Raw genomic sequence first — 21,912 nt, 5'->3', positions numbered from 1 at the left:
TTTGTGATCTGCCTTTCTGTATATCAAGCCCTGAGTTTGGACTTTGTAAGTTCTTTAAATATGTACAAAAGTGTATAATTTTTGGGGATGGGCAATTGCCCACCTCAAAAAATGATAACACATCTTGTCAGCAAACCCTCAAAGGCACTAAATTAACCTGAGTTCAATACCCTAGTATAGTACCCTAGGCACATAGCCGACAGACTTAACTTAAGGTGATGTGTAAAGTATTTATGCAGTACCAAAACAGTAATAAAGTAAAAACACCAAGCAGTAAAAAAAAAAAAAAAATGAAAAATAGAGTAAAATTTAATAAACAAAGCAAAACCAAAATTACATAAATCTAAAGAGGGGAACTAGAGATAGAAATGTTTAAAGTTTTAAGCGAAAATAGCACACTGAAAGCACAAAGCACCAATGATAGGTGTAGACCTAGTGTAGTGAATCCTAGTTCATTTTAATGGGATAACAGGAGTTAGCTTAGCCTCTGGCTTGTAGACTCGTGCCCCCGTCATCTAGTGACTTTTAACCTACTTAGCTTGCTATGTCTTAGCCCATTTTATTATTTATTTCTTCTAAGATGGCTGCCTTGTTTATAGTTAGGCCACTTGTTATGGGTAACATTATCAGTGTCACCGAGCCAAGGCGTCAAGATCAAGCACCAAAGACAAACAAACAGTAGGTGTTCACACTTAGGGATTTTCCCTCTCTATACTTTCGAGGGATTGTTGATATTAATTGCCGTCCCAAGCATGTCTGTTATCTATTGTTTAGGAGCACGCCTACGTCAAGGGGACCTTGTAGATCTGTATAAATACATCACACTTTAGACAGATAATCAGAGGGATTCCGACCAGAGGGCATCGCCACCATCGCTGATACCGATGCTGCAGTCGTCTTGACGCTGACCCAGTCTTCGTGTCCCTGCGGAGTCTGAGATAGAGACCTCATTCCAAGGTAACGAGGGTTGGGGGCTCCTCTCATGGAGATGGCATTGGCAGATTAGGTTTAACAAACCCAGCTCTCCTTTAGGTAGGAGGTTAGGCCTTTTCCCATTAGAGTATTAGGGCAAATTACATCTCATATATCTTTTCTATGTATTGCAAGATGGTGGGGGTCTTTGTAATAATGACTCTCGTCTTCACAATATTGTTTCTTGCTGTATTCATTATCCTAATCATTGCAGCCCATGCAACTTATTGCAAATTGCAGTTATGTTAAATACAAACTATTGTAACTTTACTGCATCTGTGTCATTGCCTGTGTTTGTATGAGACATAATATATTTGTGAGAAAAGGGTAATCTCCGTTTACCCACGACACTCCCTGAGATATCTTATTTTCGAGTCCATGCATAAACGGCTGCCATAAATCAGCTTTTACTATTGTGTTTCTGGTGAGGTGCTGCCAGTGAGCCGGTAAGGTTGGGACAACAGTTGCACTTGTTGTAGGAAAGACGCAGTCGCCTACAAACAAAAGTACTGTTATCCTTAAACCAGAAGTCTTGCTCAGAGCAAGAGTCCAAACTACGACACTAGAACTACATGCAATGTGAAGCTGACCGCAATACAAGCCCTGGCCAGACATCCCTAGGTGGATTGGTGCTAGTGAAAAGTTTGGAAGTCAAAAAGTTTGAAAACGTTTTGAAGTCCCACTTCAAAAAGGAACTTTGTGATTTTTTGGAAGAAAAGCATTGAAAATTCTTCTAAGTCCCCACATTTAAAGGGACTTTAATGTTTTTGGAGACAAAAAATCCTCCCCCACTCATGCCACATGGAGAGTGGCTGTAGAGCTAATGCAAATTAGGCTGCAGCAGCTTCAGGCAGGGTACAGATAGCTCTCTAAAAGATATACTTCCAATCCAATTAATAAACAATCTGACTTCACCATCAGATTATATTTTTTATTAAATTTAAATATGAAAAAAATTCTTTATATGGAGGAGTCTGCAGCTGATACAGGTGAAAGGTTATAGAGTAAGGGTATAATCTACACTTCGACTCTTCCTATGCTACAGCTACAGGCTGACTAATGACAATTTGTTTTTTGGGCTTGGTCTCTGAGGGAACATGCCATTTCTAACGTCACCCCTGACCCACTCTTAAATATTTTGCACCCTACCTAGCTGGCAGCAAGGTGTGAGTGATTTAATGATCATTTGAAATGTGGTTTTCATGCCTGTCAAAAGTGTAACATTGACAAGTCTGTGCAACAGGATTCAAGCAACAAGGTTCAAGCTGACAGGCTACACAGAGTAGGCCTGAAGCCATGTTCACTAGACCCATTCTGTACCGCACAATAGGTGCTGCATTCCACAGGGGCCAGGTAACTTCCAGGCACTGGGCACATTTTCTGTACAACATACTAGGAACTTATAATAAAGTTAAGTAAGTCAATTAGAGATGTCCTTTTCAGCATCTTTAAAGAGGGCACAGACACTTTACTTCTGTTTAGCGAGAGGAACAAAGCAGAGAGATCTAAGTCCAACAAAATCATGGTTTAGAAAAAGGCAACAAATCTGGGGCTAACACGAAAAAAGGCAGATTTCCTACAATGTCTTACCTGTATTATTGTTTGATTATAAGTTGCACATAGACCATATGATGATATTTGTCATGATCCCAGGTGAACATGCACCTTTAAAGAAGAACACAGCAGGGCCAGGCATGGCAGGCTAATACCTGCTTTGTGTTTAACAATTTATTTTTTATCCTCTTTAAGGTAAAGTCTACAGCCTGCTGTTGCAGACCTACTGACTACAGTACAAAATACATTTAGTGAGCTATGGGTCAGCCCCTTGCTCATGAAAGGATGATTTTTTGTGTCTATCACAGTTACTGATTCTCTTTCCAAGGCATGGCTGTCCTCTCTCTTCTTGTGTTTCTCTCATCAACAGTGCATTTAAGTACCAGCATGTCCTGACTAGATGGGAGGCACCCCTATGCATTATACAGAGAGTCAGATTCTGGTCCTCCCTTTGCTCATGACTGGATAGCTTGCTTGTCTATCTCAGTTTTTTGCTACTTATTATATGGATTCCCAAACATTTTTTATGTTTGACTGATAGAAATGGGGTTTCTGGTTGGCTAGGGTATGCACCTAAGCCAGTCAGAACCCACCCGCCCTAGCCAGGGAAAGAGAGATACACGTCCAAGATAACCCCTGCTAACCCCCTTGGTAGCTTGGCACGAGCAGTCAGGCCTATCTCAGAGGCAATGTGTAAAGCGTTTGCACAACACACACACGTGACGCACTATCCCCACCACAAAGCAAACACAACACCAAGTCATATGAAAATATACTGGATTGTACACAACGCAATTATTAGACCAAACACATGTCAGTAATATCCTGCTACCCAAGCAGTTGTCAGAACGTCTAGACCTGGACTAACCTATGGGGGCTCCCTAGCTGCCAATGACCAGAACCAGGCCCCAGGCCATCTAGGATCCTCTGGTCTCTGAAACCACGAGTGGGGGGTGGTACCACTAGGTGCATAGCAACTTGTCTCAACTCCACTTTCAATCAATTCAGGGAGTCTACCCTGCCACTGATCCACCAACCTAGGGTCCACACCCATAGGATTCACAGGGGTTAGAGGGGAGGCTCTCCTCCCTCTACCCTTCCTTCTAGGATCCCACCCTCCTCTCCTAGCGGGGGTATCACCAGATTCCATAACTGCCAGGACGATGGGTACAGCCATCATGCACAACTCTCTTGCCACCCCAGGATCACTACCCGGTGACTGACCACCCAACCCAGGGACACTACCCTTGGGCTGCACCAGGGTCCGGAGCAAGCTTCCCTCTTCCTGGACCCCACTCCCAGAGTTTCGCGTCTCCCCACCTTGGGAGAGGCCACCGGAAGTTACAAACAGGGGGTGAGCACACTAACCGCCCCCCCAACCAGGTCAGAGTTTACCCCCCTGAACCTGACCATCCAACCTAGAGTCACCACCCTGAGGTTGAACCATCGACTGGCACACCAGGACTTCCTTGGGAGCCCACCTACTCCCCGTCAGGTCAGAGTTTACCCCCTGAACCTGACCATCCAACCCAGAGTCACCACCCTGAGGTTGAACCATTGCCTGGTGCATCAGAACTTCCTTGGGAGCACACCTACTCCCCATCAGGTCAGAGTTTACCCCCTGAATCTGATCATCCTTCCAAGAGTCACCACCCTGAGGTTGAACCATTGCCTGCGCATCAGGACTTCCTGGGGGGTATCACCTACCCTCCACAAGGGCAACACCTTCCCTAAGGGCCACACAACAGTCTGGCTGGTGCAGGTCTCCTGACCTCTGCCCATCTGGCAGAGTCTAAATTCCCCCCAACCTAGAAATGGTCTCACAAGGTCATTGCTGGGGGCCCTGACCTCAGAGCTAACTCCAGACCCTCCAGGTTCTCCACTGGGGCCCGCAGCCCCCTCTCAACCCTATGCCTGGATTTCTGCCTCCTCCACTCTGGAGTGAGACTACCAGACACCAGGACTGGCGGAACGCTATCACCAGCCACCCCCCCCAAGTCCTACTGGCACAATGGGATCCTTCTGAGCAGCTGGCCCTACGATGCAGGCTAGGCTCCCCTCCTGGCATCCACTCATGGAACCAACCAGGCTATGAGACCGGGTCTCAGACATCTTGGGACATAGCCCACCCCCACTCCCTCTCCCCTGAGGCAAGACATGGGATCCCGAACCCATCCCATTACACTGGGACCTACCTGGGACACAAGCCTTTCCCACCACACCTGGTTGGGAAACACTTAGACCACTCTCTTTAGGAACACCCCCTAATGCTAAACCAGATCCTCTGGTATGCAACCAGAAGCCCACCTCCTTTGCAAGCTCCCTAGGGTCAGAGAGCTCACACACTGACAAGTGTTGGCATAACCCTGAAAAACAAAGAAAGAGGTGCTCTCTGACAATCAGACTAAACAGCCCTTCAAAATTGTTTACTGTGCTACCCTTCACCCATCCATCTAGTGCAATGCAGCCATCCTCCACAAACTCCTCCCAAGACTGGTGGGACTTTATCTTACAGCCCCTGAACCTCTCTCTGTACTCCTCAGGGGAAAAAACATACTTCTCAATCAGTGCATTCTTCAACGTGTACCCCTCCCCATAACTGCCTTTCAGAGTCAGTAGGGCATTCCTCCACTCCTCAGGAATATAGCTCCCTAGGCCAGTCCCCCAATCCTTTTCAGGGATCCTGCACTCTACCAGAGCGCTCTCATATTCCTTTAACCACTGACGTATGTCATCCCCCTCTTGGAACCTAGGTACCAGATCTATGGGTATGTGTGGAACATCTTTGCTACAGCACTCTACATTGCTGCTACCACCTGCAGTGCTGGTGAGTCCAGAACCTTCAGACTGCGCTCAACAGCGAGTCTCTCTGGCAAAGGCCCTCTCTGCTTCTTTCATCCTCTCCTGTACTAAGGTCTTCTTCAACTCAGCCCTTCTCTCTTCCACAGCTAGGCGTGCTAACTGCAACTTGATGTGCCTCTCTTCCCGCCTATCTCTAAGCTCATCAGGCGTCAAGGAATGAGACGTAGCCCTACTTCTTACACTGGACCCAGCAAGGGACTCACTATCACTGGGGCCTTCCCTGTCAACTGGTGACCCTACCCGGTCATTCTCACCCTCCTGCTCAGTCTCTCCATCTGTCTCTAGGGATGAGGTCTGAGAGCCCTCCCATTGGGAATCCTCACTACAGTCAGGATCCTCTGGGTACCCCCTAAGCACACTCTTCCCTTGGGCATATGTCACAAACCTTTCAAAGAAATTCAGAGATCTCCTGAGGTCCCCCTCCACTGGCAACCCTCTCTCTCTACAGAACCCATCTAATTCCTCCTGCGTATAAAATGGCACGTCCTCTAAATTAAAGGTTGGCCCCATTTTGAAAGGTACAGTAAACACAAGTGCGACAACCCAAATACTCGAGCGTGAGAACTGAAAACAGGAAAAATGCCCAAAGAGAGAAAGTTAAGAGAAGCAAAACCTGTGATGGACTCAACACAAATTTTGTGGTGCAACAATGAGTCACAATGCTATTGTGCAAGTGCAAGTCCTATCCTCACCTCTGACAACCACTGTTAGAAATGGGGTTTCTGGTTGGCTAGGGTATGCACCCAAGCCAGGCAGAACCCATCCACTTTAGTCGGGGCATGGGAGTTACACATCCAAGATAACCCCTGCTCACTCCCTTGGTAGCCTGGCATGAGCAGTGAGGCCTGTCCCAGAGGCAATGTGTAAAGCGTTTGCACAACACACACACACACGTGACACACTATCCCCACCACAAAGGAAACACAACACCAACTTATATGAAAATATATTGTATTGAACAAAATGCAATTATTAGAGCAAACACAGCATGTCAGTAATATCCTGCTACCCAAGCAGTTGTCAGAACGTTACACAATAGTTACTCTGCAGAACCAGCAGTAGTCACACATAACACACAGGTTACTTATTATTCTGCAACAAAAGCAGTAGTCAGGAATCACATTACAAGATAAATGCTCTTGTCAAATAAATATCATAAATGCCCATATCAGGAACATCATAAAACATATGGCAAGTCAGGAAAACATATTAGCATGTTATGCCCTTGAAAGGAACATTAGCAAACATATATATACAACACATCATAAAAATAGGCAGGTTACCATATAAATCCATAATGCCCATACCAGGAACATAGGAAATATGTATGTCCTTTAGAGAGTACCTGTTTTATGATGAAAGGCACTTCCAGTGCCAGGAGAACAAAAGGGGGACCCGCAGCGCTCCACTGTGCAAAACGGGGGCCTTCCGGTAATTCTGGGGGAAAGGGGGGTGACACGCACCCCCTCTGGTTTTGATATTGGGCCCCTCCTAGGGCCCGTGATCTCTGGGGCCCTCCTGGGCCTCAACTGGCCCACCAGTGCGGGGCCCAAAGAGCACAACTATTGGAGGCCACCACAGGGGGACTGGTGGCGCGAGGGCCTACGTAAAGGCTTCCACCCCACCCACAGCCTGGCAAGACGATTGGGGGCCTCCGTTGGGGATGGGGTAGCCTCCGATGAGGCTTCCTTCCCCCCACCCAGTTCCGACTGCAGAAACAGGCCCACCCAGGCCGTAACAGAGGCCAGGCACCAGAGTAGGTGCCTGCCTGTTCCCCAGGGGCGCACCGCAGAGTGCGCTTCACCCCTGGGGCATGGTAGGATCGCGCTCGCTCCTTTTCTTCAATCGATGGCGCCCCAGGGTTACAGGGAGCAGTGCGCAGTCTTGCTTAGTGCGGGCAGCCCGTCTGGGCTGCAGCGGTGATTTCTGGCAGCAGGAAATATCTGACAAACACAAACAACCAGCAAGAAAGCACTCTCAAGGTGCTAGGATAATTACTGCTGAGCACTTCTCCCAGCGCTCAACACAAACTCAGCGAAGCACCTTCCGGGCGCTATATGGTGAAATGAAGCACTCCTTGTGATTTAAGTAGTTGCAGGGGTCAGGGGCCACAGCACCCAGCCCCTGGGGGACAAAGTCAAGGAAGAAAAAGGAGCACAGGTGGCAGTTCCCAGCAGCAGGCCAGCACAAGTGGGATGGAGGCAGTTCCTTACAGTGACCACGCAGGTCACAGGTCAGCAGCAGCAGTCCATGGAGGTTCCTCGTGAGTCCTTCCAGCATTCTGTGTCCAGTTCCAAAATGTCACTAATTTGTGGGGGAAACTCCCCTGTACTTATACTTAGTTTTACAGTGTGTTTAAAATAAAAAGGAGAGAGGAGGTTCTAGCCAGTTACAACTGGTTCTGGGAGTGCACCCTCTCTCCTCCAGCACAGGCTCCAAACATCAGTTGTGGGTGAACAACCCTTTTGTGTGACGCCAGGGCACAGCATTTACAAATGCAGGTGTGCCCCGCCTCTCCCTTCTCTCAGCCCAGGAAGACTATTCAGTATGCAGATGCACCTCTGTGTCAACTCTGCCCTCCTGCTTAGAGGATGTCTGAAAAGTATGCACAAACCCCAAATGTCACTCTGCACAGACGTGGATTGGAGTCAAGCTTCAAAACACCAGAGTCATAAGCACAGAGAAATGCTCACTTTCTAGAAGTGGCATTTCTGTAATAGTAATAAAAAATTCACTTACACTAGGAGGCAGAATTTCTCACTGCTGTTACAACCATACCAAACGGGCCTACGCTACCCCTCATAAATCAGACAATCTCCCATATACATAAGAAAGGGCATTTCCAATGCAATCCTATGAGAAGGCAGCACTCACAACAGTGAGAAACCAAATAGGCTCTTTGTCACTACCAGGACAGGCCACGCTACTAGGCACATGTCCTGCCTTCTACATACATGGCACCCTGCCCATAGGGCTAGCTAGGGCCTACCTTAGGGGTGACTCACATGTGGTAAAAGGGGTGTTCTAGGCCTGGAAATCAAATTTAGAGGCCAGGTCCCTGTTGCAGAAAACGCACACACAGGCCCTGCAATGGCAGGCCTGAGACAGGTTTGAAAGGCTACTTCAGCGGGTGGTGCAAGCATTGCTGCAGGCCAACTAGTAGCATTTAATTTACAGGCCCTTGGTATAGGGTTACCTCTGTACTTGGGGCTTACAGGTAAATTAAATATGCTAATTAGGTATAAGCCAATCATACCAACTTTAGAAGGGAGAGCACCTGCACTTTAGCAGTGATAAACTGCTCAGAGTCCTAGAGCCAACAGCGAGAGGTCAGAAAAAAATAGGAGGAAGGAGGCAAAAAGTCAGCGGATGAACCTGCCACAAGGGCCAGGTCCAGTATTGACCCAAATAAAGAACATTTCAGTCTCACTGCATTTTAACTGGATCAGTTGTTTCCTTCCACTGCTTATTTCAGAATATTTTGAATGCATGAGAGACTGTTCTTGTTGTCTCCCTGCAACCATTCCATTCACACCAGCATTCTCTTTCTTTATCAATTAGCCTCTTTCAGGATCTACTGGCTGCTAGCAGCTTTGTTACTTTTGCTGTTCACCATTGTCGCTGCAAAAGACCATCTCTGAATAGCTTTGAGATGACTGACTGTGTGTGCGTAAGTGAGCATGCAATAAAGTTATCTTCAAATAATTTTGCTTTTGATTATAAGAAAAAGTAGTCAGTGATAGCAGGCATAACTGTGAATGCATGATGACCATCTGGGTATTGTTTTATTTAAAAGAAAAAGCCTTCCACAATGGGTACTCATGTGTGCCCAGGCATGCATGGCAAACATTTTTGAATGTTTTTTTTTTTCTTGAGGCAAAAAAAAACTAAATATTCGAAGATAGCCATAGGGCATGCACAGCAGACATACTGGCATGCTTTTTGTTTAACTTTATGAAAAACTGTTTCACAATGGCACTATGCATGTGTATGTAGGGTGACCATCTGTAGAACAAACAAACTGGTTTATTTACAAGCCCCTTGCACTGCCGGTGCATAACTTTTTCTATGGTAAAATGTGGTGCATCGGTGGTGCAAGGGGCTTGTAAATACACCCCAAAGTTTTGACTAAGCCAATACATCCGTGCCTGCATTACATATGAGTTCAATAGACTTTGCCAATGCTTGTTAATTTTTTGAGTCATTCGTAAGTATTTAAAATATGTCTTAAGTTTATGGTTCTTCAAAGCCAACAAGACATTTTCTTTCCACCAATAAGAATCATATTTTCTGTGATATGCATTACAACTAACAAGGGTTTCAATGGCTGTTCTAGGTGTCGCTGCTACTATGAAGGTCCTGTATTTTTGTTTGAAAATTAAATGGAACGGTTAATTTAGTTTCAAATTCAACATTTTTATTGCAAGCATATGGCCGCCATGCCATGTTTAGGCTGCAGCATGATTTGTTTTGTCTACTTAATTTTTTGGCATATGCTCGCAAAAATAACTAGATCTATTTGCATTACCAGTGCATGTCTTTTTGCATTACATGTTTCTGTCGTGATGCACATTGCTGTTCAGTTTCCTTTCCCTCCACAACGTGGCTAGTACGACGACACAGAGTTCCTTTTCATAACTCCACTACAGAATAATCCATTCTTAAGCCTCACAGTCTCTTCTTCCAACCTGACCTCACCAGTCAATGGATCTACAACCCTAAATCTAACAGTGCAAGCGAGCGAATCATCGGAAACAGGCCAGGTCAGGCACGGTGCAGGCAATCAATCTGCACCGGATCCCCAGGGCAAGCTAAAAAAACAGTAATTAAGAAATGCAAATGTCACTTCAATAGGTCTCAGACTTACATGTTGTGATAAAATAGTAGCATGGGAGCAAATATTTATTTCTTCCAAATAAGGTAATTTAGGCACGTTTGAAGGCCCTGCATTTATGGAGAAACCAAAGGAAAACATATGCACCTTGTATTTATGCATTTAAAAAATCCAGAACTAGCCACACTAGGCATTTTCATATTAAAACCTGAGGTAAAACAAATGCCCTTATATATAAATTTGCAAGTATGCAGAAAGAAACTACGACTATCTTGTGGGTGTTCATTATGCACTGAGATCCTCATGTTGAATCAGTTTCAACCATCCCTGTGGAATACTTGTAATACTGATATAGTTACTTAATGCCCCTCTTCACTGCAAATAAGTTAACTGTAACTCTAACTATGTTTAGGATTAATGGGGATTTAATTGTTGCACTTCAGATCTAGAGTTTTGTTTGTGTGTTTTCTAAATTACCCATACAATTATACTCGTGGGCATGCGAATTAAATTAAATGCATATCAAGCACAACATATTACTGTCAGAATATGATTATATGCGCCATAAAGAGAGTTATAATTTTGCAAAGCAGCATGACTTTTTAAAATGCTAGCTATTGCTCTGCCCACTGATCAACTGAACAATAAGAAACACATTTAAAATATCTGTTATTGAGCGCCAAAATGTGCATTACAAATACAAGTTATTAAATGTTACATTACGTTACGTTGTTTAATTTAGCTCTTCTCTGTTTTATGAAAACCTAGAATTGGTGTTTTGTCCTTATTAAGGGCCTAGTTAAGAGTTTGGTGGACGAGTTACTACATTACAAACGTGGTAGATATCCTGCCAACCTTAATACAAGTGTGTTATATCTCACGGCACTTGTAATAAATTAGACACAATATATGTCACGTATGTGCAGAGGTAGCCCATCTACTAAACTCTATATTAGGGCCCGTATTTATACTCCGTTTGCGCCGAATTTGCGTCGTTTTTTTCGACGCAAATTCGGCGCAAAACTAACGCCATATTTATACCTTGGCGTTAGACGCGTCTAGCGCCAAAGTATTGGCAAAGAGCGTCATTTCTTAGCGTGAACCCCTTCCTTGCGTTAATGAGATGCAAGGAAGGCGTTCCCGTCTAAAAAAATGACGGCGACGCAAATGCGTCGTATTTATACTCCCGGGCAAAAATCACGCCCGGGAGGTGGCGGGTCAAAAAACCCCGCATTTGCGCCACATTTTAACGCCTGGGTCAGGGTAGGCGTTAAGGGGCCTGTGGGCTCAAAATGAGCCCACAGGTGCCCTCCCCTGCCCCCAGGGACCCCCCCTGCCACCCCTGCCCACCCCAGGAGGACACCCAAGGATGGAGGGACCCACCCCAGGGACATTCAGGTAAGTTCACGTAAGTATAATTTTTTTTATTTTTCAATTTTTTTTGGGTGGCATAGGGGGGCCTTATTTGTGCCCCCCTACATGCCACTATGCCCAATGACCATGCCCAGGGGACATAAGTCCCCTGGGCATGGCCATTGGGCAAGGGGGCATGACTCCTGTCTTTACTAAGACAGGAGTCATGAAATGGCGTCTGGGCGTCGTAAAAAAATGGCGCAAATCGGGTTGAGGCGATTTTTTTGCCTCAACCTGACTTGCCCCATTTTAAGACGCCCTAACGTCATTTTTTCCCAACGCCGGCGCTGCCTGGTCTACGTGGTTTTTTCCACGCAAACCAGGCAGCGCCGGTCTGCTTGCGCCGGCTAACGCCATTCCATAAATACGGCGCCCGCATGGCGCTTCAGAATGGCGTTAGATGGCGCTAAATTTTTTGACGCTAAACTGCGTTAGCGCAGTTTAGCGTCAAAAAGTATAAATATGGGCCTAGGTCTTTAGTTCGATGAATACCAAAAGTGGTAATTTCAAGCTTGGCAGTGCATATTTAGGCCCGTATTTATACTCCGTTTGCGCCGAATTTGCGTCGTTTTTTTCGACGCAAATTCGGCGCAAAACTAACGCCATATTTATACCTTGGCGTTAGACGTGTCTAGCGCCAAAGTATTGGCAAAGAGCGTCATTTCTTAGCGTGAACGCCTTCCTTGCGTTAATGAGATGCAAGGAAGGCGTTCCCGTCTAAAAAAATGACGGCGACGCAAATGCGTCGTATTTATACTCCCGGGCAAAAATCACGCCCGGGAGGTGGCGGGTCAAAAAACCCCGCATTTGCGCCACATTTTAACGCCTGGGTCAGGGTAGGCGTTAAGGGGCCTGTGGGCTCAAAATGAGCCCACAGGTGCCCTCCCCTGCCCCCAGGGACCCCCCCTGCCACCCCTGCCCACCCCAGGAGGACACCCAAGGATGGAGGGACCCACCCCAGGGACATTCAGGTAAGTTCACGTAAGTATAATTTTTGTTATTTTTCAATTTTTTTTGGGTGGCATAGGGGGGCCTTATTTGTGCCCCCCTACATGCCACTATGCCCAATGACCATGCCCAGGGGACATAAGTCCCCTGGGCATGGCCATTGGGCAAGGGGGCATGACTCCTGTCTTTACTAAGACAGGAGTCATGAAATGGCGTCTGGGCGTCGTAAAAAAATGGCGCAAATCGGGTTGAGGCGATTTTTTTGCCTCAACCTGACTTGCCCCATTTTAAGACGCCCTAACGTCATTTTTTCCCAACGCCGGCGCTGCCTGGTCTACGTGGTTTTTTTCCACGCAAACCAGGCAGCGCCGGTCTGCTTGCGCCGGCTAACGCCATTCCATAAATACGGCGCCCGCATGGCGCTTCAGAATGGCGTTAGACGGCGCTAAATTTTTTGACGCTAAACTGCGTTAGCGCAGTTTAGCGTCAAAAAGTATAAATATGGGCCTTACTGTCATAAATTAGCATGATTCTCAAGCATCATTTAGACGTAGGGGCAACTGCTGATTTATCGCTGGTTGAGCCTGTCCCAGCGGACAATCAACGACGACAAACTATTGACCTTTCTTGCGTCCAATGCATAATTCCACAGCTGGCGTCCGCCATCTGAGGCATGGCAGTCCTGGGCCCCGAAAAAAACAATGGCGCGTGTTTAGCGAGAAAATACCTTGCTTGTCAAGGTAATTTGTTAGAAATGGGGTCTTTGGTTGACAGTCAGGTTACCCCCTGTTCAAGCAAGGACCCTCACTCTAGTTAGGATAAAAGAGAATCACCCTCAGCTAACCCCTGCTTACCCCCTTGGTAGCTTGGCAGAGCAGTAGGCTTAACCTCAGAGTGCTGGGCGTAAAGTATTTGTACCAACACACACAGTAACTTAATGAAAACACTACAAAATGACACAACACCAGTTTAGAAAAATAGGAAATATTTATCTAGACCAAACAAGACCAAAACGACAAAAATCCAACATACACAAGTCAAGTTATGATTTTTAAAAGGTTTAAAATAAAAAGAGTCTTTAGGTAGTTGTAACAACACACTAGCGCTGCTAGCGTGTAAATGTACCTGGTTTGCGTCAAAAATAACCCCGCACGGGCGGTGCGCGTCGAAAATAACCCTGCACGGTTATATGCGTCGAAAACAACTCGGCACGGCGACGCGCGTCGAAACAGCCAGCCACGCGACGGTCCGAAAGTCCCGCGGCGCAGGTTGCGATCTCTCAGCCTTCGTCAGCGATGCTGCGCGTCGTTTCTCCTGCTCCGGGCGTCGATTCTCCGGTCGCGTTTCCTGCGGCGTCGTTTCTCAGCTGCGGAGCCGGCGTCGCGTCGTTTTCTCAGCCGCGATCGGATTCGCGTCGATCTTTTCTCCGCACGGCGCTCGGTGCGTGTATTTTTGTCCTTGGGCTGCCAGCCTCTCCTTTCAGGGTCCCAGGAACTGGAAGGGCACCACAGAGCAGAGTAGGGGTCTCTCCAGAGACTCCAGGTGCTGGCAGGAAGAAGTCTTTGCTATCCCTGAGACTTCAACAACAGGAGGCAAGCTCTACATCAAGCCCTTGGAGATTTCTTCTTCAAGATGGAAGGCACACAAAGTCCAGTCTTTGCCCTCTTACTCTGGCAGAAGCAGCACTGCAGGAAAGCTCCACAAAGCACAGTCACAGGCAGGGCAGCACTTGTTCCTCAGCGATCAGCTCTTCTCCAGGCAGAGGTTCCCCTTGATTCCAGAAGTGTTTCTAAAGTTTGTAAGTTTGGGTGCCCTTCTTATACCCATTTTAGTCTTTGAAGTCACCTTCCTTCAAAGGGGACTCACACCTTCTTGTGAAATCCTGCCTTGCCCAGGCAAGGCTTCAGACACACACCAGGGGGTTGGAGACAGCATTGTCAGAGGCAGGCACAGTCCTTTCAGATGAGAGTGACCACTCCACCCCTCCCTCCTAGCAGAGATGGCTAATCAGGAATGCAGATTACACCCCAGCTCCCTTTGTGTCACTGTCTGGTGTGAGGTGAAAAACAACCCAACTGTCAAACTGACCCAGACAGGGAATCCACAAACAAGGCAGAGTCACAGAATGGTTTAAGCAAGAAAATGCTCACTTTCTAAAAGTGGCATTTCCAAACTCACAATCTTAAAATCAACTTTACTAAAAGATGTATTTTTAAATTGTGAGTTCAGGGATCCCAAACTCCACATGTCCATCTACTCTCTAGGGGAATCTACACTTTAATCATATTTAAAGGTAGCCCCCATATTATCCTATGAGAGAGACAGACCTTGCAACAGTGAAAACGAAATTGGCAGTATTTCACTGTCAGGACATATAAACCACATTACTATATGTCCTACCTTATCCATACACTGCACCCTGCCCTTGGGGCTACCTAGGGCCTACCTTAGGGGTGCCTTACATGTAAGGAAAGGGAAGGTTTAGGCCTGGCAAGTGGGTACACTTGCCAAGTCGAATTTACAGTGTAAAATTACACATACAGACACTGCAGTGGCAGGTCTGAGACATGATTACAGAGCTACTTATGTGGGTGGCACAACCAGTGCTGCAGGCCCACTAGTAGCATTTGATTTACAGGCCCTGGCACCTCTAGTGCACCTTACTAGGGACTTACTAGTAAATCAAATATGCCAATCATGGATAAACCACTTACATACAATTTAAACAGGAGAGCATATGCACTTTAGCACTGGTTAGCAGTGGTAAAGTGCTCAGAGTTGAAAAGCCAACAGCAACAGGTCCGAAAAAAATCGGAGGCAGGAGGCAAAAAAGACTGGGGATGACCCTGCATAAGCAAAAGTCTAACACGACCCCCTACCAGCCTAAAGCCAGGGGAGAACAATCAATACCTTGATGTACTTCCCTGATTGGGGCGATAGAACAGGGACCCAGGCCCACAACAGCAGGGGCATGTTCCAGTTCTACGCCGTCCTGACTCCAGTTGGATCCCTCTGTCCATACTCTCAGGGCCCACTAAGCTAACCCATGGGGAACCCTTCTCCACATCTACAGACACCATCTGTGCAACACCTAACTTTACTTTGCTCACAGATGTATTGCAATGGGCAGATAGTACCACCAGGGCCAACACAGTGGTGTTGCCCACTCCACCCCCGGGGTGTGACTCTCGTCCTCCCCCCCCCAGGGGCAACTCTGTCCACCAGGACAGCAAGCCACAGTGGCCCCAGACAACTGTCAGGGATGAGAGCCCGACCTCAGGCCTCTCTAACCACTGTGACTGTGGAGAGTGGGGGGTGGTAGCCCCAGGTGCCTGGCACCCTTTGACCACTCTCTCTTCCACCAGGTCAGGGATGACAACCTGACCCTGGTCCTCCCCTCTGGGGCTCTGTAACCTCCCTGCAGAAGCGGCACCCCCAGAGTCAAAAACTGTCAGGGTGCTTGTCGAAGCAGTCCTGCACAATTCTTCCACCAGTGCCGGGATGTTAACCTGCAACTGATCCTCCAACCTGGGGTCTGTACCTTCAGGTTGGACCAGGGCCAGGGGTGAGGCTTCCCTCCCCCTGCCCTCTCCTCTGGGGTCCTGAACCACCCAACTAGGAGTGGCCCCCCCAGAAGACAACATGGTAGGGGCACTGTTAGCAGTAGCCCCTTCCTCCAGGTCAGGGGGGACACCCTTAACCTGGCCTCCCAATCCAGGGTCTGTACCCACAGACTGGATCACTGCCTGGCAAACCAGGACTTCCTGGGGGGCATACCTACCCCCTACCAGGTCAGAGTTTACCCTCTGAACCTGGTCATCCAACCCAGGGTCACCACCCTGCGGTTGAACCACTGCCTGGCACACCAGGACTTCCTTGGGAGCACACTTACCCCCCATCAGGTCAGAGTTTACCCCCTGAACCTGATCATTCAACCCAGAGTCACCACCCTGCGGTTGAACCATTGACTGGCACACCAGGACTTCCAGGGGGGCACACTTACCCCCCTCAAGGGACACACTGTCCCGAAGGGCCACACAAGAGTCTGGCGGGCGCAGGTCCCCTGACCTCTGCCCATCTGACAGAGTCTGGATTCCCCCCAATCCAGAAATGGTCTCACCAAGGTCATTCATGGGGGGCTCTGCTCTCAGAGCTGACCCCTGACCCTCCAGGTTCTCCACTGGGGTCCGCAACCCCCTCTCAACCCTCTGTCTGGACTTCTGCACCCCCTCACTAGGAGTGGTACTGCCAGACACCAGAACTGGTGGGACGCTGGCTACAGCCGCCCCCCCAAGTTCTCCTGACACTGTGGGGTCTCCCTCAACAGATGGCCCTATGGTACAGGCTAGGCTCCCCTCCTGGTGTTCCCGCAGGGAACCCTCCAGGACCTGGGACCGGATCTCGGGCACCTTGGGCCTCAACCCATCCCCATTCCCTCTCCTCTGAGACTGGACATGAGGTCCCTCACCCATCCCACTACACTGGGACCTACCTGGGACACTACAATCCTTCCCTACCTCACCTGGTTGGGAACTACCTAGACCACCCCTCTCAGGAGCACCCCCAAATGCCTCTTCAGACTCTCTGGTACTCACCCAGAAGTCTGCCTCCATTGTAAGCTCCCTGGGGTCAGAGAACTCACACTCCACCTGGTGTTGGCATAGCTCTGGAAAATAAGGACTAGACATATGCTCTCCAGCAATTACATCACTCAGCCCCTCGCATGAATTAACCAAAGTACCCTTCACCCAACCATCCAGTGACTCTGCTTTGACAAAGCACCCCACATCACCCTCCTGAGACTGGTGAGACAGTACCTGACTGTCCCTGACACTCAACCCACACTCTTCTGGGATGTCTTCACACTCCATAACCAGGACTTCTACCTGGGGGGAACCCCTCTCCCTGTCACTCTCACCTAGAGTCAGTAGAGTGTCCCTCCCACCAGTAGGAATATGACTCCCCATGCCAGTTCCCCAATCCACCTCAGGGACCCTGTGCATCACTGGAGCTACCTCATACCCCTGAACCTCCTGGCGTGTGTTAACTCCCTCCTTCAAGTAGGGCACCACCTCTCTGGGCATGTGCACTTCTGCAGCCTCACTGGATATATAATTGTTGCTGCCACCATTCCAGCTGGACTCAGCCCTCATGACTTCCAGCTCTTTCAATTTAAGCTCGTAAGCATAAATCATTTTTTTAATCTCTAAGTTCCTCCTCCTTTCTTCCAACTCCCAATCGAGCTTTTTCAGCTCCCATTGGTACTCCCTCTCTGCCTGTCTGTCCTGTAACTCTTCAGGAGTCAGACCCTTGGGTGACACCCTGCCATCCCTCCTGGGGACCCTCCCCCCAGGCGTAACAGGTTCCTCCACTACACCACTGTGTATCCTCTGCACTTCCCCCCCCATATTCTCCTCCTCTGTGTGCCTTCCAGCCTTCTTGATTGTCACCCAGGCCCTCTGTGCCTGTTGCAGCTCCCCCTCCCTGGTGGAGCTCTCAGTGGGACAGTCAAGATCTTTAAGGAACTGTTTCAATTGAGCAACTGAGTACTCCTTCAGTTTCTCCATTTCAAACACAGCTCCAGCTGTTGCATCTCCAGATTGAGACATGATGATCACAAGTGCAAAGTTCCAAAAGGCAGAAAAAAATAATTTCCCAATGAAGTAAAAAGAATCAGTCAAGGGATCAGCAAAATCATGGAAGTAGAATAAAAAGAGTCCTTAAGAGAAAAATCAAAAGATCACCAAACAAGTAGTATGTGGTCACGTAGTGGTCTGAGATCAAAACAGTAGTGTACACTTAATTACTGTATGTCAAGTACAAACACAAGTCCAATCCCGACCGCTGGTCACCAATGTTAGAAATGGGGTCTTTGGTTGACAGTCAGGTTACCCCCTGTTCAAGCAAGGACCCTCACTCTAGTCAGGATAAAAGAGAATCACCCTCAGCTAACCCCTGCTTACCCCCTTGGTAGCTTGGCAGAGCAGTAGGCTTAACCTCAGAGTGCTGGGCGTAAAGTATTTGTACCAACACACACAGTAACTTAATGAAAACACTACAAAATGACACAACACCAGTTTAGAAAAATAGGAAATATTTATCTAGACCAAACAAGACCAAAACGACAAAAATCCAACATACACAAGTCAAGTTATGATTTTTAAAAGGTTTAAAATAAAAAGAGTCTTTAGGTAGTTGTAACAACACACTAGCGCTGCTAGCGTGTAAATGTACCTGGTTTGCGTCAAAAATAACCCCGCACGGGCGGTGCGCGTCGAAAATAACCCTGCACGGTTATATGCGTCGAAAACAACTCGGCACGGCGACGCGCGTCGAAACAGCCAGCCACGCGACGGTCCGAAAGTCCCGCGGCGCAGGTTGCGATCTCTCAGCCTTCGTCAGCGATGCTGCGCGTCGTTTCTCCTGCTCCGGGCGTCGATTCTCCGGTCGCGTTTCCTGCGGCGTCGTTTCTCAGCTGCGGAGCCGGCGTCGCGTCGTTTTCTCAGCCGCGATCGGATTCGCGTCGATCTTTTCTCCGCACGGCGCTCGGTGCGTGTATTTTTGTCCTTGGGCTGCCAGCCTCTCCTTTCAGGGTCCCAGGAAGTGGAAGGGCACCACAGAGCAGAGTAGGGGTCTCTCCAGAGACTCCAGGTGCTGGCAGGAAGAAGTCTTTGCTATCCCTGAGACTTCAACAACAGGAGGCAAGCTCTACATCAAGCCCTTGGAGATTTCTTCTTCAAGATGGAAGGCACACAAAGTCCAGTCTTTGCCCTCTTACTCTGGCAGAAGCAGCACTGCAGGAAAGCTCCACAAAGCACAGTCACAGGCAGGGCAGCACTTGTTCCTCAGCGATCAGCTCTTCTCCAGGCAGAGGTTCCCCTTGATTCCAGAAGTGTTTCTAAAGTTTGTAAGTTTGGGTGCCCTTCTTATACCCATTTTAGTCTTTGAAGTCACCTTCCTTCAAAGGGGACTCACACCTTCTTGTGAAATCCTGCCTTGCCCAGGCAAGGCTTCAGACACACACCAGGGGGTTGGAGACAGCATTGTCAGAGGCAGGCACAGTCCTTTCAGATGAGAGTGACCACTCCACCCCTCCCTCCTAGCAGAGATGGCTAATCAGGAATGCAGATTACACCCCAGCTCCCTTTGTGTCACTGTCTGGTGTGAGGTGAAAAACAACCCAACTGTCAAACTGACCCAGACAGGGAATCCACAAACAAGGCAGAGTCACAGAATGGTTTAAGCAAGAAAATGCTCACTTTCTAAAAGTGGCATTTCCAAACTCACAATCTTAAAATCAACTTTACTAAAAGATGTATTTTTAAATTGTGAGTTCAGGGATCCCAAACTCCACATGTCCATCTACTCTCTAGGGGAATCTACACTTTAATCATATTTAAAGGTAGCCCCCATATTATCCTATGAGAGAGACAGACCTTGCAACAGTGAAAACGAAATTGGCAGTATTTCACTGTCAGGACATATAAACCACATTACTATATGTCCTACCTTATCCATACACTGCACCCTGCCCTTGGGGCTACCTAGGGCCTACCTTAGGGGTGCCTTACATGTAAGGAAAGGGAAGGTTTAGGCCTGGCAAGTGGGTACACTTGCCAAGTCGAATTTACAGTGTAAAATTACACATACAGACACTGCAGTGGCAGGTCTGAGACATGATTACAGAGCTACTTATGTGGGTGGCACAACCAGTGCTGCAGGCCCACTAGTAGCATTTGATTTACAGGCCCTGGCACCTCTAGTGCACCTTACTAGGGACTTACTAGTAAATCAAATATGCCAATCATGGATAAACCACTTACATACAATTTAAACAGGAGAGCATATGCACTTTAGCACTGGTTAGCAGTGGTAAAGTGCTCAGAGTTGAAAAGCCAACAGCAACAGGTCCGAAAAAAATAGGAGGCAGGAGGCAAAAAAGACTGGGGATGACCCTGCATAAGCAAAAGTCTAACAGTAATTGATTGTGCTTTTCACGTACAAACTCCAACTTTGGAAGTTTGTTTGTGAAAAAAAAAAAAAGAAATACGTAGAATACCCCAAAACATGGCACCCATTAAGCATTTTTTGTCAGACATAAATGCTCCCTCTGTGTCGGTGAGTGTAGTTATATATGAAAAGTGCTGCCGCTGCAGCGGTGAACTAAACATAGGGAGGAAAGTGTGTCACAAGACGGTGGGAGGCGGGGCCTCTGCTATCGAAACTGCCTCAGCCTTCCTCTTGACGAGCATCAAACTGCCTTAAGTTTTTACCAGTTCACTTTAAAACGTAATCATCAAATATACCACTAAAATATGTATGAATCTGTCCATTTTGAGGGCAAATGTTTAAACATCACTTTGATGTTCCACTAGTAAGTATTACATTTAATATGACGAGCAGCACAATTTTTTTAGAAGCAAATTGTGCCTGTTTAATATTAGTTCCGGGTTCATAGTTGATGTTTAGACTTTGGGCCTCATTCTCAGTTCTCAAAAACAACCTATTGAGGTGCAAATGAGAGCTTGTGGCCAAACTGGGATTACAACTTGTTTGATAATGCAGCACCGTCTACTCCACACACATTTCATGAGAGAAAACGTTTAGAATTATTGAAGCGAGAATACTGAAAATGTGACTGTTTGAAGAGGGGAAAACATGCAGTGTTTCTGCTTTTTCAGTACAGAAATGAATTTCCACATCTGGTGAATATGGCACCCGGTAGTATTTGTTTTTACTGCATATGGTATTCCCTCCCAAAATAAAGGACACCTCTTAGTGGGCCCTTTATCTGCAGTGGTTGCACTGCAAACAACAGCATTCACGAACACAATAGTTTTATAGTAAGAAATACACCACGAAATCATTTTTCTGAGGACTTACCCAAGCTGACAAGCTAAACTGACCAAAAGGCAGAAAAGGAGGAGGTTTTTGAGCGTGACAAAACCTGGGCATGTTCCAGCATCCATCCCGATGGAGTGCCAATTCTAGAGAGCGTCTGTATTTTCGCCTTGCCCCTTAAACTGTAATTTGAAAATAAAGAAACACGTCAGGGAGCAAACATTTTTAATGGTGCATGTTATGTTACAGAATGTACAGTAGTTGTTGAGATGTTTTTCACATTAATTTGTAATTATACTTAACCTTTGACAATAAAGCAGCTGACATGTAACCTCCCAGGGGACCCAAGAATCCTTAAAATGAGGCTAGCAGAGAAAGACAGAATCAGAGCAAGGGGTAGGCAGCTCTGACCGAGAGACAACAAGGGCGCGACTGAGTGAAAGACCAGTGTAAATCCGCCGCATTGCATGCAGTTATTCATACAAAAA

The 21,912-nt window shown here is 47.4% G+C and overlaps 2 protein-coding genes across 2 annotated transcripts in view; one reads left to right on the top strand and one right to left on the bottom strand.

Annotated features, from left to right (window-relative positions):
• The window catches only part of GABRB3 (gamma-aminobutyric acid type A receptor subunit beta3), an 887,545-nt gene that overhangs the window by 316,987 nt on the left and 548,646 nt on the right, over positions 1–21,912 (top strand). The gene's annotated exons all lie outside the window — the stretch shown is intronic.
• The window catches only part of GABRA5 (gamma-aminobutyric acid type A receptor subunit alpha5), a 560,773-nt gene that overhangs the window by 514,310 nt on the left and 24,551 nt on the right, over positions 1–21,912 (bottom strand). Inside the window, exon 2 of the mRNA XM_069204278.1 lies at positions 21,467–21,606. Within this exon, the coding sequence (XP_069060379.1) occupies positions 21,467–21,552 (86 nt within the window). The 5' untranslated portion in view covers positions 21,553–21,606. The remainder of the gene's footprint in view (positions 1–21,466; positions 21,607–21,912) is intronic.

This window comes from Pleurodeles waltl, chromosome 8, assembly GCF_031143425.1.
Source record: "Pleurodeles waltl isolate 20211129_DDA chromosome 8, aPleWal1.hap1.20221129, whole genome shotgun sequence".
NCBI lineage: Eukaryota > Metazoa > Chordata > Amphibia > Caudata > Salamandridae > Pleurodeles > Pleurodeles waltl.
This window is presented reverse-complemented; position numbering and strand designations above follow the sequence as displayed.